Source organism: Stigmatopora argus, chromosome 12 (assembly GCF_051989625.1).
Source record: "Stigmatopora argus isolate UIUO_Sarg chromosome 12, RoL_Sarg_1.0, whole genome shotgun sequence".
Classification (NCBI taxonomy): Eukaryota; Metazoa; Chordata; class Actinopteri; order Syngnathiformes; family Syngnathidae; genus Stigmatopora; species Stigmatopora argus.
The window spans coordinates 9268346-9282974 of record NC_135398.1 but is presented as its reverse complement, the minus strand read 5'-3'; the positions used below and the strand labels follow the sequence as shown (position 1 = coordinate 9282974).

General features: G+C 43.0%; 1 protein-coding gene across 5 annotated transcripts in view; it reads left to right on the top strand.

Annotated features, from left to right (window-relative positions):
• Positions 1 to 14629, top strand: part of LOC144085297 (zinc finger protein 521-like) — a 106738-nt gene that overhangs the window by 77186 nt on the left and 14923 nt on the right. For all 5 annotated transcript variants that reach the window (XM_077614408.1, XM_077614407.1, XM_077614406.1 and 2 more), the window contains 2 exons: positions 6912 to 7043; positions 13759 to 13874. In XM_077614408.1, coding sequence (XP_077470534.1) covers positions 6912 to 7043; positions 13759 to 13874 — 248 coding nt within the window. The remainder of the gene's footprint in view (positions 1 to 6911; positions 7044 to 13758; positions 13875 to 14629) is intronic.

Here is a 14629-nt window from a genome sequence, read left to right as displayed (position 1 = left end):
TTTCTCCATTTTTCGCTGTCGATCCAATAGAAATGCGATGCTAAGTGTAGACAGACCGAGAAAAGAAGAGAATGGAGCACTGGGGGAAGAAGTAGCTGAATGTGCTGTGTGAAGCAAATGATTGCCCCCATGTAGATTCATCAGTTCCCCCGGCTGGATTAAGGAAGGGCCTTTCTAATGAAGTTCGCCCCGTCAAAATGAAGGGACTAATTCTGATTTAGCTGAGGTAATGAACTTCCTACTCTACAAGCAAGAGCCGCACCGTGGGGCGACAGGAGAGCGCCAGCTCGGCGGTGGGATCGGAGGGGAGGGCGTTGGGAGAGTGGCAGTGAGACAAGACGTGGAGAGGAACATGGTGTGAGGATGCAATGTAGAGAATGAGAGAAAAAAATATGCAAAACGCCTGTCTGGTATTTGCTGAGGTGTATTAAATTTCCAGTGCGGGCGCCTGTGTTATATAAAATTATGCAAATATCGGGCGGCCCGCTGCGAAAGGCAGCTTGCTGGTCCTGAGCATGCGTGGCTGGCCGCTACACGGAGCGCACTCAGTGGGACTCAGCTTTTCTATTAAGGAAAACCTCTAGACACCTGATGATGAATACTCTGCCGCCAAATGTTCCCCTCTTTTTTTCCGTGCCGAAAATATGAGCGCTTTCCTAAATGACTTTGGAGATCCCGGCGCGGCGCTCGGCGGCCTGCATCGAGCAAGAGGGGGTGGTGGTGGTGGTGGTGGTATTGGCGGTATTGAGAAAGGAGGTGGGGTGGGGGGTCCCTCTGCAGCAGGCTAAGGGAGTCAATTAAGGCGAGTGCTGATAATCATAAGCCGGGAGAACGTAGGGGCTGGCTAATTGTACAGAGTTCCATGCGGCGAGCTCAGCCGAGGGGCCTCTCTGAATTGCTCCCCCTTTCCTGATCCTTTGTGTGGACCACAGAGCCAGTGGAGCTGTATACCTTAGCCTGACAATGCTTCATTGAGGCTCGTGAGAGAGAAAAAAGACAGGCATGAGCCAGTAATTAACTTTTTGCATTCAGGCTGCTAACTCACTTGAAAGAGACTCACTTAGGCACACACCTCAATCTGTCCTTTGCTGGACAGAAAACGCTTATTTTGGCTTTGTTCTTGCTTTGATGATGGTCACAAGTCGGAAGACCTGAGTTGAAATCAGGGTTGAGGGTGGGGCTTCATTTAAACAACTGTAACAAATGTTGTAAAAGTGGGGTGGTTATAGCAACCATGAGTTCACATTTGCATTTTGGGTTATCTCTTCTTGCGCAATTATGTCAGGAATGGGAATGTTGAAAGGAAACTTAAGGCAGTGGAACTCCATGATGACTTGTACATGTGAAAGGACGACTCTCCCTGTACTTAACCTATTTCTCTTGGCATTCAGGGTTATTTAACCCAATAAACCTGAGGTGAATCTGGTTTAAAGCAATACAAAATTGTGTTCCTGGAGCAAATGGCATCAGAATTGGAAAAATGTCAGTCCGGTTAGAAGGACTCTGTAGAAGTTACTATGTTATTTGTACATCAATTCCATACAGTGTAACCCCCACCCCACTAGATTATAGGTAGGGGAGTTGTTGTTTTTCAAACTTTACTTTTTTTATATTCCTTATGTGGGTTGAAACTGAGTGTATGAATTCCTTGTCAGTTTCTAACAGTCTGGACCGATAAAGATTATTTTTTTTAATTCACAATAGACGCGTTGCAGGGTAAATTACAGCATTTAAGTGTGGAACAGCATTTGCGTGGCTTCAGGGAGCTCTAGCGCTCTATTTCAATCCACCTCACTCTTTATCCTCAGTGGGCCTCTCTAGCTACCTTGTTACCAAAATATATTTGCTTTACATCAACTTTAGGATTGATCTTTAAAGCGCTTAAATCGTTATGTTGTGCTTTTTGTAAGCAATTCATTTGTGATGCTTTAGCTACTGGTTTTTACTCAAGTAGAAATCCATTCATTCAGTTGAAAAACGGAAAGAGAAAGTCCTCTGTTTTTGTGAAAGGCTGTTTCTTTGGTATGAAACCTTTTTTTAACTTCCATTCAGGCATTGCGAATGTTTAAGTCGACACCAAAAAAGTGTCATCTCTGGCTCGGTCTTGTAGCCGGAGAAACGCTGCGGGCCAGCAAATGTGGGCTGATCTTAGCAGGAACCCGCTCTGCTCTGATTAGCCCCTCCGACGAACTGCCATGCATCAGAGCTGACATTCTCCTAGAGACGTGTTACCCCAGAATTCTTTGCTCTCGCTGTGTTAGGGTGTCTCCACCTTTGGCATGTCAAAGCTTCACCCTCCTTTCTCCCTCAGGAGAACACAGCATCAAGCATGCAATGAACCTGCGGCCCTGACATGAGGGCTTTGGTACCTTGCTTCGCCTTCACTTTTCTTTCACACGCACTAAAGATTTCTTTCACATGCCCACTTCCCCACCGGCAAAACGCAGCAGAGCATCCACTGAGTTTTTGGAATTGCTTTGATTTCCTTTTATAATTTTTCTGATACATTCATTCTCTGATTGAATGAGATGGAGGGGGGGGGGGGGGGGGGTGATTGACTTCAAGGTACCTCGATTTAATCTCCTTTCTTTGCAATATTTTCCACTTTTCCATCTGTCCTAACTATGAAGGCAGGAAATAGATATTAGCAATGTTCCCCACTGGCAGCCATTCTCCAATCAGCTCGGGTCCAGAGGGGGTATATCCCTTTGCGCTCCCACCTACCATCTTCCTTCCCTCCTCTCCGCCGCCTTCTCCGAGTCTTAATGGGCCCTGTGGTACTTCAGAAATTACTTTGTTTCTATGAACAGTATTTCTACCTCAGGAGAGCACATCACACAGAGGTAGAGTCAATTTGTATTCACCCATAATTCCCTGGGCCTTAATCACTCTGATTTTCCCCCCATTATCTGTTAATGGATAGTTCCCGCGGAGGGGAGAGAGAAGTAAACCCACCTACTGTTTACAGGCCTGAAGCTGTCGGCTGCGCTATCATCCAATCCCGTAGAGGTTTACACGTACGGCAGAAAATCCAGCGAAACCCGCATCTTCCAGCCTTATTAATTTCAAACTTTTAAATCAAGCAGGAAATTACGAGACGGATGGTAGGCCGGAAAGTAAACTTGCTAAAGGTAAAATTGCTCATAAACAGAGAAGCAGGGAAAGGTTGGGTATTTGAAACTCTGGAAATTACATTGACCTGTTTTGTTCGATTAGGCCTCTTTTAATTTCTAGGGTGCCCTCACAACAACCCACTGCTGCCTACTAAATATTCCCAATTTTCTCCCTCCCTTGTTTACTCATTACTTTCGGCAAAAGAGTGCCTTGATTGATGTCCTTAATATCATTTGGGTGAGGTGGCCACACAAGCTTCAGAGAACAACACAGCAGTGATTAGCATAAATCTATCTTGACTCCAAACGCCATGTGCTTCAAGTGATTGTGAAAATGAAACAATGGGCTGACGCATTCAAAAGGTGAAACTGTTGGGAAACTGAACTTTAAGGGTAATTGGAAAAAATCTTTTTACATTCATCAAAAAGAGAAGAGTTTCTTTTATGATGAAGCATTCACCTCATTACCATGTTGGTGCTATTTTTTTTCTTTCAGGTTGGACTGTTCATAGAATTTTGGTCATTAGAGGGCTAATATTATGGTTAGTTAAAAAAAAGAAGATTTTTCTCACACTTAAATAGCCACTCAGCTGAATAAACTTAGAAGATCATCATCCGCATGATCTGTGGTCTTGGAACTGTATGACAGTCTTTAATTAATAGCGCTGCGTGTGCTTGTACTGTTATTAACTGGAACGTCTTTAGTTACTTTCGTCTACTTTACTCACTATCTATCGGTTGGTCCGCTCCCAAGCAAAATAAAGGCATGTCTATTGAAGGCTTCAAATTCTGTGTTAGCCTTCCAGAATTGGCTATGCAGCAACTTCTGTCCTGTTACATAAAGGATTTACTAAACCATGCAAGCCCAAGAGCGAAGAGCTCCAACTCCCCAAACAACCTTCAACGGTACATGAACTTCAGCCTGGATGAAAAAAAGTAAACAGCGAAGATGATTCTTTCTTTTTCCGTTCCCACTTCTCGTCACTCCGCATGGGAGGGATATTAGCCGTTTGTGTTTTAAGGGGCTGTGAAATACATAAAGCATGAGCCGCAGGAAGGCGAGACCCTGTGGATATGCAGATGGGCTTACTTTTCTTGTGTCAGAGATGCTGATAGGGAGCAGACCCAAGAGAAGTTGTCATCTAAAGGATTTTCTTAGCGGTGCGGAGGGACATGGCGATGGCAGCCTGCAACACTCTGGAGACAGAGAATGGTTGAGGGTGCGGGGGAGGATACTGACGGCCCCCCATGAGCTTGATTGCCTGCTGAATTTGCGCAATTTCTCTACCGGGGTCTCACAAGGGAGGGAGATGATGTGACTTCAGCCCAGTAATAATATAAATAATTAGGTGATGGGCTTCTATTGACGGTGATAGGCTTCCATTCCATTTTAACTGAGAGGTCGTGCAATTATCATTCACTGATTGGAGGTCTATCGCCATTAAAGGCAGAGAACGAATCAGAAGGAAAGGCCACACCTTTATCATATGCATCCCAGGAAAAAGCAGAATATATAATTAAATAAATAATACTGAATTTGATTTTTCTGATAGTCATTGTGAAGCAAAATGTAAATAAAAGGGAGTGGCCATTTGACATGTGACCAGACATTTTCTTGCACTATTTAAGACATTCAAATACATAAGTACTATTTCAGATATAAATTCACTGTAAGATTATGTGAGAGTTCACTGCGTAACTTGCTCTTGTGGTTTTCTTAGCAAAAAGCACCTGTAACTGTTTATCTTTTTTTACATAACACAAATGGCATAACCTTTTTCAAAAATAAATCCTTCAAAGTTTCTTTCTTCGATGTCAGATTAGAACCAAAGGAAAGAAGCGCTGCAGTGTGATGTTTATCTAAAAACATGCTGCATTTTTCCTACATTCTTGCAACTTTGCTTCATATACCCGTTCCCAAACACACGCACGTACGTCCACGGGTCAGCCGGCCAGGTGCCGAGGTTTCTGCATAATGAAGCGAGCAGCAGGTCCGACGGGAGCACGTCGTGCGCAAGGGTCAAGCGAGGGGCTGCGCATATGGCGGTGGCATAGATGAGTGAACCCTCCTGCACACTTGACCTCAGCGTACTCCCCGATACACACACACGCATGCAAGCCAAGTGAATGATGATCAAAAGAGTGCAGACGTGCTCGTGCAGACCGGCTCCTCCTCCTCCTCCTCCTCCTCGTCCTCCTCTTCCTCTTGTTGGCTGATGCCGGCTGCTCCACTCAGACCTATATTTAGCCTGTGCTCGCTAGCTCATCTGTCAAACGCAGCAAACAACACTTTTGCCCATTTCTGACTATGACTGGACTACCGTGACAGGCTTCTCATGCTAGGCTACCTAATCCGTCTATTATATTCTCTTTTAGTGCCAAAGCACAAGCATGAGAATGAGGATGTTCTCTCTCAAGGGACAAAAAAGGATGATTTGTATCTTACGTGTCCAAGGACCACTATTACAGCATAACTAATTTTCGTAAACTTTTTACTTTAACTGCCATTGACGGCCATGGACTTGCAATCCATGTGAATTTTTTAGGGATATCAGTGACAATTCACAAAGAAAATAGTTTACTCCCTTTCTTTGTCATGGAAAAAAGTGTTTTCTTTCTTACAAAGTTTACATTTGTTCGGAAATTGCGTGAAGGTGGCTTAATTGTGATGAGAAAAATATAGCTTTCAATTTAATTTGAAAATCAAATAAATAAAATAAATAGATAAATGTAGTTAATTTATTGTTTTCTCTTTTGCCTGTTCCAATTCAAAACATTTGATGGAATGGTAATTTTGGGATGATATAGCAAAAAGTAATACCTTCACAATTTTTTTTTACACTACTTAAAAAACTACCTTCATGACAATGCATTAAAAGTTTGTTGCATGTCAGAGACATTTTCATCAAGATCCTTCCCTAGTGTTGATAGTCACATGGTTGTGAAGACCCTGTATTGACCTTAAAATGCATCGTGGTTTATTAATCCTTTTTGTAGGAATAGCTGATCAGTGGGAGTTTAATAAAGCAGTCTGGCCGCATAGAAGACCATATAGGCCTTTCATCGACATCCTGAAAATGAGTTGTTCTGCACAAGGCTGACACAGCAAGATTTTTTTTTGTGGAAAAATGAATGTGTGGAGTTTGCCTAAATGATTTAAACCAAGTGGCATATTGATGTATTTCAACTTGGCGAAGCGCAGAGGATAAATGGGGCATGTGTGCTTTTCTGGGCTTCGATATCATCCAAGCTGTAAAGGAAAAATGTGGCAAGATCTATGATATGAGTTTTGGTGGTATTAATAACCTTAACCATTTGTAGGGCAGTCGTTTAACTCATTAGCTACTGCTGATTTAGATGAATTGGGTCTAAATTGCTGTCGTAGCAAATACAATGAATTTAGAACGAACAAAAGTGTTGTTGTGGACCATAAGTGTATTTCTCTCTTTATCCCTTTTGTATTTAATTGAGTTTTTATATACAATACACTTATTAATATTAAATAAACACTCACTTCCGCACTTCATTGCAAGCCTTCCACGAATAACACGGGAATAGCTCAAAATGATAGTGTCGACTGCAACAACAACAATAACCACTACACAACATCATTTGTTATTAATGATGTACCATACAAGACCATGTGACCACGTGTTTTTATCATTCAAAACAATTATCACTACATTTTATTTGACTTCTTCGATATAACATACTATCACTATTTGTTTTATTATTTTAGACTCATCCGAATTAAAAAAAACTCATTGTGTTTCATAATTTTGTTTTGTTGTCTTCCAGAGGAGGGCTTGAACCACGAATGCAAACTGTGCAGCCAGTCATTCGACTCGCCGGCTAAACTTCAGTGCCATCTGATTGAGCACAGCTTCGAGGGGATGGGCGGAACCTTCAAGTGTCCTGTCTGCTTCACAGGTGTGTGTTGTGTCTTCCCTAAAAGTTCCTAACTTTATTTATTTTTGAAACATTGCATCTCCAAGCTGCCGCGAGCATGAAAATCTAAATAAACTCCAAATGAGTTAGGAATGGTTCGAGCAGGCGGTTTGACCCAAAGTGGCTAGCGCTTTCGCTGCCCACGTTTTCTAATGTCGTCGGATCGCCGTCCTCTTTCTTGGCCCTGGCAAGTGTGCGGTGGCGAGAGGAGGAGGACGGCGTAAAGAGTAGGTGGTGTTTGTGAAGGGGCGCGTGGGGTGGGTGAAATGAAAAGAAAGGACATGTGCTAATTGTGGATGGCAGTGGCGCTGATAGCTGTAATGATCTCATCTGTCTCCGTGCGTGGAGGTGGAAGGAGCGCGCTCCTCTCGAGAGGAGAGCGCCCTCCTTCAGTGTCAACAGGGTTAACTATCTCCATAATGAAATCTGCAAAGTCGTTAACTTAGGCTCTTCACTGTTATTTCCCCGCCTCAGCTCTTTAGTCTTCTTTTGCACTTGCACAAGTTCCCAGCTCATTTCCTTCTTTTCGCCCAACACACATCAATTAACATCATTAACTCCCTTTCTTAAGTCGTCACCTACTCTTTTCTTCTCCGCGCTCCGTCTATTGCATTTATCTCTCTTTAAAGCAGTAGCCTATTGATAGATGCCCACCCCTCCATGGTTGGTGTGAGCATTTAATATACAGTGCATGCCTCCTTCATCGAAGCCTTCATTTTCCTCCATCGACTGTGACAGACGGGTCCCCCTCGGCACTCTGCTCTCCCTCCGCGTCCAGATCGATCCCAGCGTACCAGAGTGACGGAAAGAGGGGATGGTGCAGACCCCTAAGACAGTGGTCACCATATAGACAGACAGATGGGTTAAGGCAGAGCAGGCCTTGAAAAGCCTCTAAGATTGTCATTGAATGCTCGCAAGTTGAACCATCACTGTAAACAACATTGATTATTGATTGATTAACATTGATTATTCTGTATAATGAGTGGCCAGTGACTTGCTTACCTTCATATTGCATTTCTCTTCTCTGGGTAAATGGCGGGTCACATGACTTGCTAATGATGCCAGTGTATTATGTGTGAATGCAGTTTTATTGGCAGAGGGTTCGTTTTCCAATATTTCTTGGAATTTTCAACATACTAATTGTTAAGCAAACTACGTTCGAGAGGGTAGAGCAAAATTCATTCTTTCATTTTCAATACTGGCGGCCCGGCGGATGAGTGGTTGGCGTGTCGGCCTCACAGCTCTGGGGTTCTGAGTTCGAATCCAGGTCTGTCCACCTGTGTCGAGTTTACATGTTCTCCCTTGGCCTGTGTGGGTTTCCTCCAGGTACTCTGGTTTCCTTCCATATTCCAAAAACATGCATGCTAGTCTAATTGGATACTCTAAATTGCCCCTCGGTATGACTGTGAGTGTCAGCTGGGGTAGGTTCCAACACCCCTCTGCGACCCTAGTGAGGATACAGCGGTTCAGAAAATGAATACATGAATGATTTTTCCTACTGCTTACCCTAACAAGGGCTGGAGCTGAGTAGAGGAAAGTGAATGTTTTAAATGAGTGACTGAATTAATGAACGGAGGTAATAAAGTGGACAGATTATCACCACTTTGGAAATTTAAAAAAAACTAGGTATGTTGATAACTATGCACCATTTATTAGCAATCTGGACACTGCGGGGTAAACATGTCCTGCCCTGTAGCTAATGTCAAAGTCTCTTCAAGTCTCTAATGACACCAAAAAAAGTTGCTGGATCTGTTGGGAAATGTTGATGCAACACCTTGCTCCCATTTGTACTCTGCGATTTCGACTGTGGGGTCCAGTCTTGAGTGTAAAAAGCCTCCAGGCAAAAGCCACAATTTTGCACAGCATTAGGGACAAGGTTAATTGATCTCCACTAATTCTAGTGTTCGGAAGCTCATTGCATGCTCCCATTTTATTTTAAGATCCTTCGTGCAATGCAGCAGGGGTCCCGAGCACTTCTAATTCTTTGACTTGCCTGTCTATCACCAGCGCAGGGGACAAAAAGAGGACAAATCTCACCCCAAAAAAGTGAGTGGCGGGAAAGTGCGAGTCAAAGTAAGTCATAGACGAAGGGAGACAAAATAGAGGAGAAAAGGAGACCAAAAAAAACTTGGGAGGAGGCTGAGAAGGTTGCAACCGGCAAGTTTGGCTCTGAGATGAAAGTGTGGAAGAAGGGGAGAAGAGGAGGGAGGAAGGGTAAATGGAGAAAGAGAGGGAGAGGTCCACAAGCCCCTGGATGATGAGAGGGAGGCTGGCTCTCCCAGGACACATTTGACAGGTTTCAGAAGTGGGGGAGCCTGCAGCTAGAAGTGTCTGCTTGCACCCTCAGGAGCTGCAGCCAGGCAGGCAGGCACGGCTGCTGTGGAAATGGTGATTGGGAATATGCGCTTAAGACAAACAAAATAGAAGAAAGTGTGCCTGATGAAAGTAGCACACATGCGGGTGTGCATTTGGAATATGACAAAGTATGCCATGCTCTGAAAATGTCAACAATACATTAGTGGTTTATAAATACATCGATCTGGATCGATATATCCATCAAATCAAATCATTTGTGAGCGCCAAACATCAGTCAACATCGTCTTTTTACAAATATGCCATTTTGTTGAAGAGGCTGATTTTCATTCAAAATTTGATGGCCTTGTAATCGAATAAAATCATGGTAGACTCTAGTGTAAATTTCCAAAGAATTATCATCGTACAATATTGAAATTGGTGACTTACACCTATAAAATGCGGTAGTTTCATTGACGTAGTCGTACTCGTAGTGATCAAGAAATGCCAGCCCCTCCCAGTTCAAACGGAATGGACGTCCATCAACGTCAATGTCAGCGAATGATAAAAATGAAGAAGTTGTTTTCCGACTTGTTTCGGGCTGCTGAAGATCGACCGCATTCTTGATTAAGTGAAAACACAAACATACACAGGTAGGAAGAATAAATAAATAAAAAGCAGGGTGAAAAGAAGAAAAATGGAAGAGGGTGTTAACTTTGCTTCCCTCTCTCCGCAAACAACTTAGTTAGTATTGGTGCAGTGCAACCTGCAGAGAGCACCACCCTGCCAAAATAAAGATGAGCTGGGGTCTGTAGAGTAGGACGCATCTGCTATGGGTGGCCCCTGAGAGCCAATCATAGAGCTTAATATCCCCCACAGCGAGGAGACCCCGGGCCCCCATACCCCAGTCAGCTCTGACACCCTTGACGGCCGCCGACTCCACTAAGTTGTCTCCCTCTGTCTGACTGTCTCTCGGCAGATGGAGACGTAGTGGCTCTACTGTTTGGAAGCGATTGTATATTTTTGCTAAGGATCTAAAAGCATTGTGTTTTCAACACAGTGGTGCCAGTGATTGGCCTGATAACAACATTGAGAGAAGGGAAAAAAATCAAGATTTTGAAGAGTGCTTTACTAACTTTGGACGACAACATAAGTTATAGCTTGTTATACTTGATATATTTATACATTATATTATTTTTAAAGACAAGTTACAGCCGTTATGCTAGTTGTAGTGTAGAGTGGGTTTTTTTGGCATACCACAAGAGAAATCTATGAAAATCACTGATCTAACACTTACCACATTTTTGTTTGACATGGTAGATTTCATTTAAATTATTACATTTTAATTCATGGCCAAAGAGAAAAAATATCTCATGGCCCAAAGCATACCACATCACGTGTCAAACATGTAGGCACCTCTTGTTTTTCCATTCTATTGTGTTTATCGTTTGAAGGCCTCCCAAGTATGGGATCCATTTTGATGTTGCTCTATCGACTTCTTCCTCCGCTCGCCAAAATATAATGAGGGCTTCCTGTAGTTACACTGACCTGCTGCTGAATGGCTTATACACACAAAAACACCCAGATAATGATGGAATAATCTGAACATTTTGTCTTTTGGACTAAGTACATAACTGTTACCCCATACAAAGGACAAAGGAGGCTTTCTGGGCCTTCTTTTCTCAGCAACCCATTAAATAACAGCCGAAAAATATTCATCGGTTAAACCCTCTCTGCACTTTGTGGAAATCGGTTTGACACCTTTGCCTTACAGGGCACTGATTATACTCATTTTGTTGCCATTGACAATGCTACGCGTCCAATCCCTATTGATTAGGAGAAGTTGACAGCGAATAATTGCTCCCGTACTCCCAGTCAAACTGGAATAGACGTGTACCACTGTCAGTAACACTGAAAGACAAGCGTTCATACCCAGTTGTCTTAACTAACTTGGACGTCTATCATTGTAAGTGGAAGGGGTAAAATAGCCTAAGAAAAATGGGTACACGGTCGATTGGTCGCCGGTCTTTTGGTCGCCCGGAAGGTTATTGATAATTACCATTTAAATCGTTGCTCAAATTCCCTAAATACAAACTGCGAATTACTATTTAGTCATACTTAATGCCCTATTAATTATTAGGCTAAAGAAAAGCTCCAAATTTCCCGGACTTTTATTGTTTTTTGTTGGAGAACTTGTTAAGACCCTGACTGACGTAGCTTCTTAAAGGGACAACGCATGTACATACAAACTTTTATACACTCACACGTCGGCTCAGTGAAACTGCTCATGGCCATTGTTGGCTTTTATTGATGTGTAGACCGTGTTGTTTTACCTTGTTTTGTCGCCGGTCTTTTGGTCGTCGGTCTTTTGGTCGTCGGTCTTTTGGTCGCTGGTCTTTTGGTCGCCCGTTGTCGCGGTCCGGGCGACCAAAAGACCGCGACCAAAAGACCGCGACCAAAAGACCGGCGACCAAAAGACCGGCGACCAAAAGACGGTGACCAAAAGACCGGCGACCAATCGACCGCACACGATTAGATATGTACCACTGTCAGTAGCACTGAAAGACAAGCGTTCATACCCAGTTGTCTTAACTAACTTGGACGTCTATCATTGTAAGTGGAAGGGGTAAAATAGCCTAAGAAAAATGAGCAGCCATAAATAAAGTGTATTCATGTTTGTATTAATTTCCCATATAAATAATTTGGCAAATGAAACACAAAAATAGGAAGGTTGATCTCAGCAAAAGTTTAAACTCGAAAATGATCTAACTTTTCCTTTAAAATGCATAACATATACATTTCAAACATTCTGCCTTTAATCTCAGTGTAATCTTTTTTTTTTCTTTTCTGTGCGCCCCTTCACAAAGGTGAGTTCAAAGCCCTACATTCTTATGTGGCCTCGCCATGCCGATGGCGCCTCACCACGCCCTCCCCCGCCCCGATGGCTTCCTCCCTCTCTGCGTGTCTTCGCAGTACATTTATTAGAAGAAAAGTTATTTTCTGCTGTAAGAAATTCAAATGAAGCCCCCTGCACACCAACTTTGAGATCCGACGGCCGTCGTTAAAGCACGGGGGTCCGGGGATAACAAACGACACGTTTGAAGTGCTCCTCAGAGAACGCTGAAACACACCCACGCGTTCGGGGCGCATCCACTCAAGACTCGCCGTTGCCATCCCTCTTGGCTCTGCCAGTGTGGACTTAATTAAAGCACAAATATATATATATATGGTTAAAGTGCCAGTGTGTTTAGATGGTGGTGGTGGCATGAATAAGTAGCGCATGCAACTCCATGAATATTTATATTGTCAATATAATTAGCCATGTAGACTAATGGAGGCCATGTTTTGCACTTGAAGCCATGCCAATTTTTCTGCTTGTTTATTTTCTGCCTTGTTGTTCCCACAGTGGTGCTAAATAAGGAACGTGACGATTCCCCGCACACAATATGCAATCGTGAGAGCTCGCACATTTGACCGTTGCGGCATTTCCGATAACATCTCAATTGTCATGTTATAACTAAACCCCCCCAATTATATAACTAACAATGTTGTGGCACTGCCGATCTAGCACTCATTTGTTTGTAATTAAGTCCTTTTCCTAGCCATTTGACATATTCTCTTCAATTTCCATTCCAGCAAATTCAATTATGATTCCGCCTTTGTTGCAGTGATGCTTGCAGCAAGCCCCCACTCTAATTTGCACAAGTGGAGGACTGTTTTTAAAAATTGGTTTGCATGTATAATATTTTAATACATTCTGATTCTTCTGCTGTTTGCCCAGGCCAACAAGTAAACTGATTCTTTGGAAAATTAAGTCTTTATTTTTATTTAGTATTTTTAATCAATTTCACAAAAACAAATGTGGTAATACCTGCTGTTGTTGTAATGCAGGGGTGTCCAAACGATTGCTCGTGGACCAACTACGGCCCGATACCCTATTTTTATCCATAGCAAATTCCGAAAATATGACAGAATATAGCCCATATTTTTTGGGGGGTGAATGAAATAAAAATGTCAACCCTCAGGCTGTACCCTGCCCTCTGCCTAATGCAACTAGGATGGGCTCCAACACCCCCGCGGCGCTCGTGTGGTTATGCTGCATAGAAGATGGATGGAAATAAATGTTTTATTTCCCAATATTTTCCTACAATATTGCTAACTAAACATTATTATCCCCAAAACACAATCACTTTAGGTTTTTACATCCTGTCTCAATTGTAGTTTTTTTATTTCATGTCCCACAACCACGTTTTTATCCAGCCATCCTTTATTGATTTTGTTTTTATTTCATTTATTTTCCATTCAGCCAGATGCAATTACTATGCCTTTGCACTCTAATTTATTTGAGTGGGGGCATCTTTTGGAAACGCAAGTTCAAAACTAAGCAAATGTTTTCCTTCCGCAGTGTTCGTGCAGGCCAACAAGCTCCAACAGCACATCTTTTCCGCTCACGGCCAAGAGGATAAGATCTACGACTGCTCGCAGTGTCCTCAGAAGTTTTTCTTCCAAACGGAATTACAGGTGAGCCATGCAACGTTTTCCTCTCCCCGACGTCGCAACGGCAACAAATCGGAGGAATTATTTCTGTCTGTCGGAAAACTCATTTGTGATTCCCAGATATGATTTGATTTGCTTATTAGACCGGCAGAGCGGTAAAATATCTGGATTTAGGGGATTAGCCCAATGCTCGTTTTTGAAGTGGTAATTACACGCAGTGCAGAAGCGAAAACACGGATGGGGCCAGTCAGAATACTGCATCTCGCGTTCTAATCGCAGAGGAGGCCTCGTGGCTAAATAGGAGTCTTTTCCTCGGGGGTTGCGGCAGGGCGGGGGACATATCTGCCCTTCAACAAAGTTACTAGTTGGACTTGTGAACTCGTAGTGTTAGAGAGATAATCCATTTTCCTTCCAATTCTTTTTTCCCCCCATCGTTTCTCCTCAGGGAGTGTGAAAAAACAGAAACAGGCCTTATTATTTTATTCCACTAGTGGTGTGTGCATGAGTGTGTGTTTGGGGAATCATCTATATTGTGCATGGCATCATTTTTTTACAACTGTTTGAAGATGAATCATTAAAATCTTACTCCGTAAAGCACCTTGTTCTGCTCTAATCACTGGCGTTTTTCCTTAATTTGCCAGCGAGTTTAAAAAGAAACAAATGAGGTGCTCGGCAAGAGTTTCCCAACACGGCTTTGTGAATGCGGGATTAGCTTCTAGCCAAAGGATTCGCCTCCAAATGGAGGGTGGGGTGCTGGTCTGCCAGAAGGAAGGTGAACG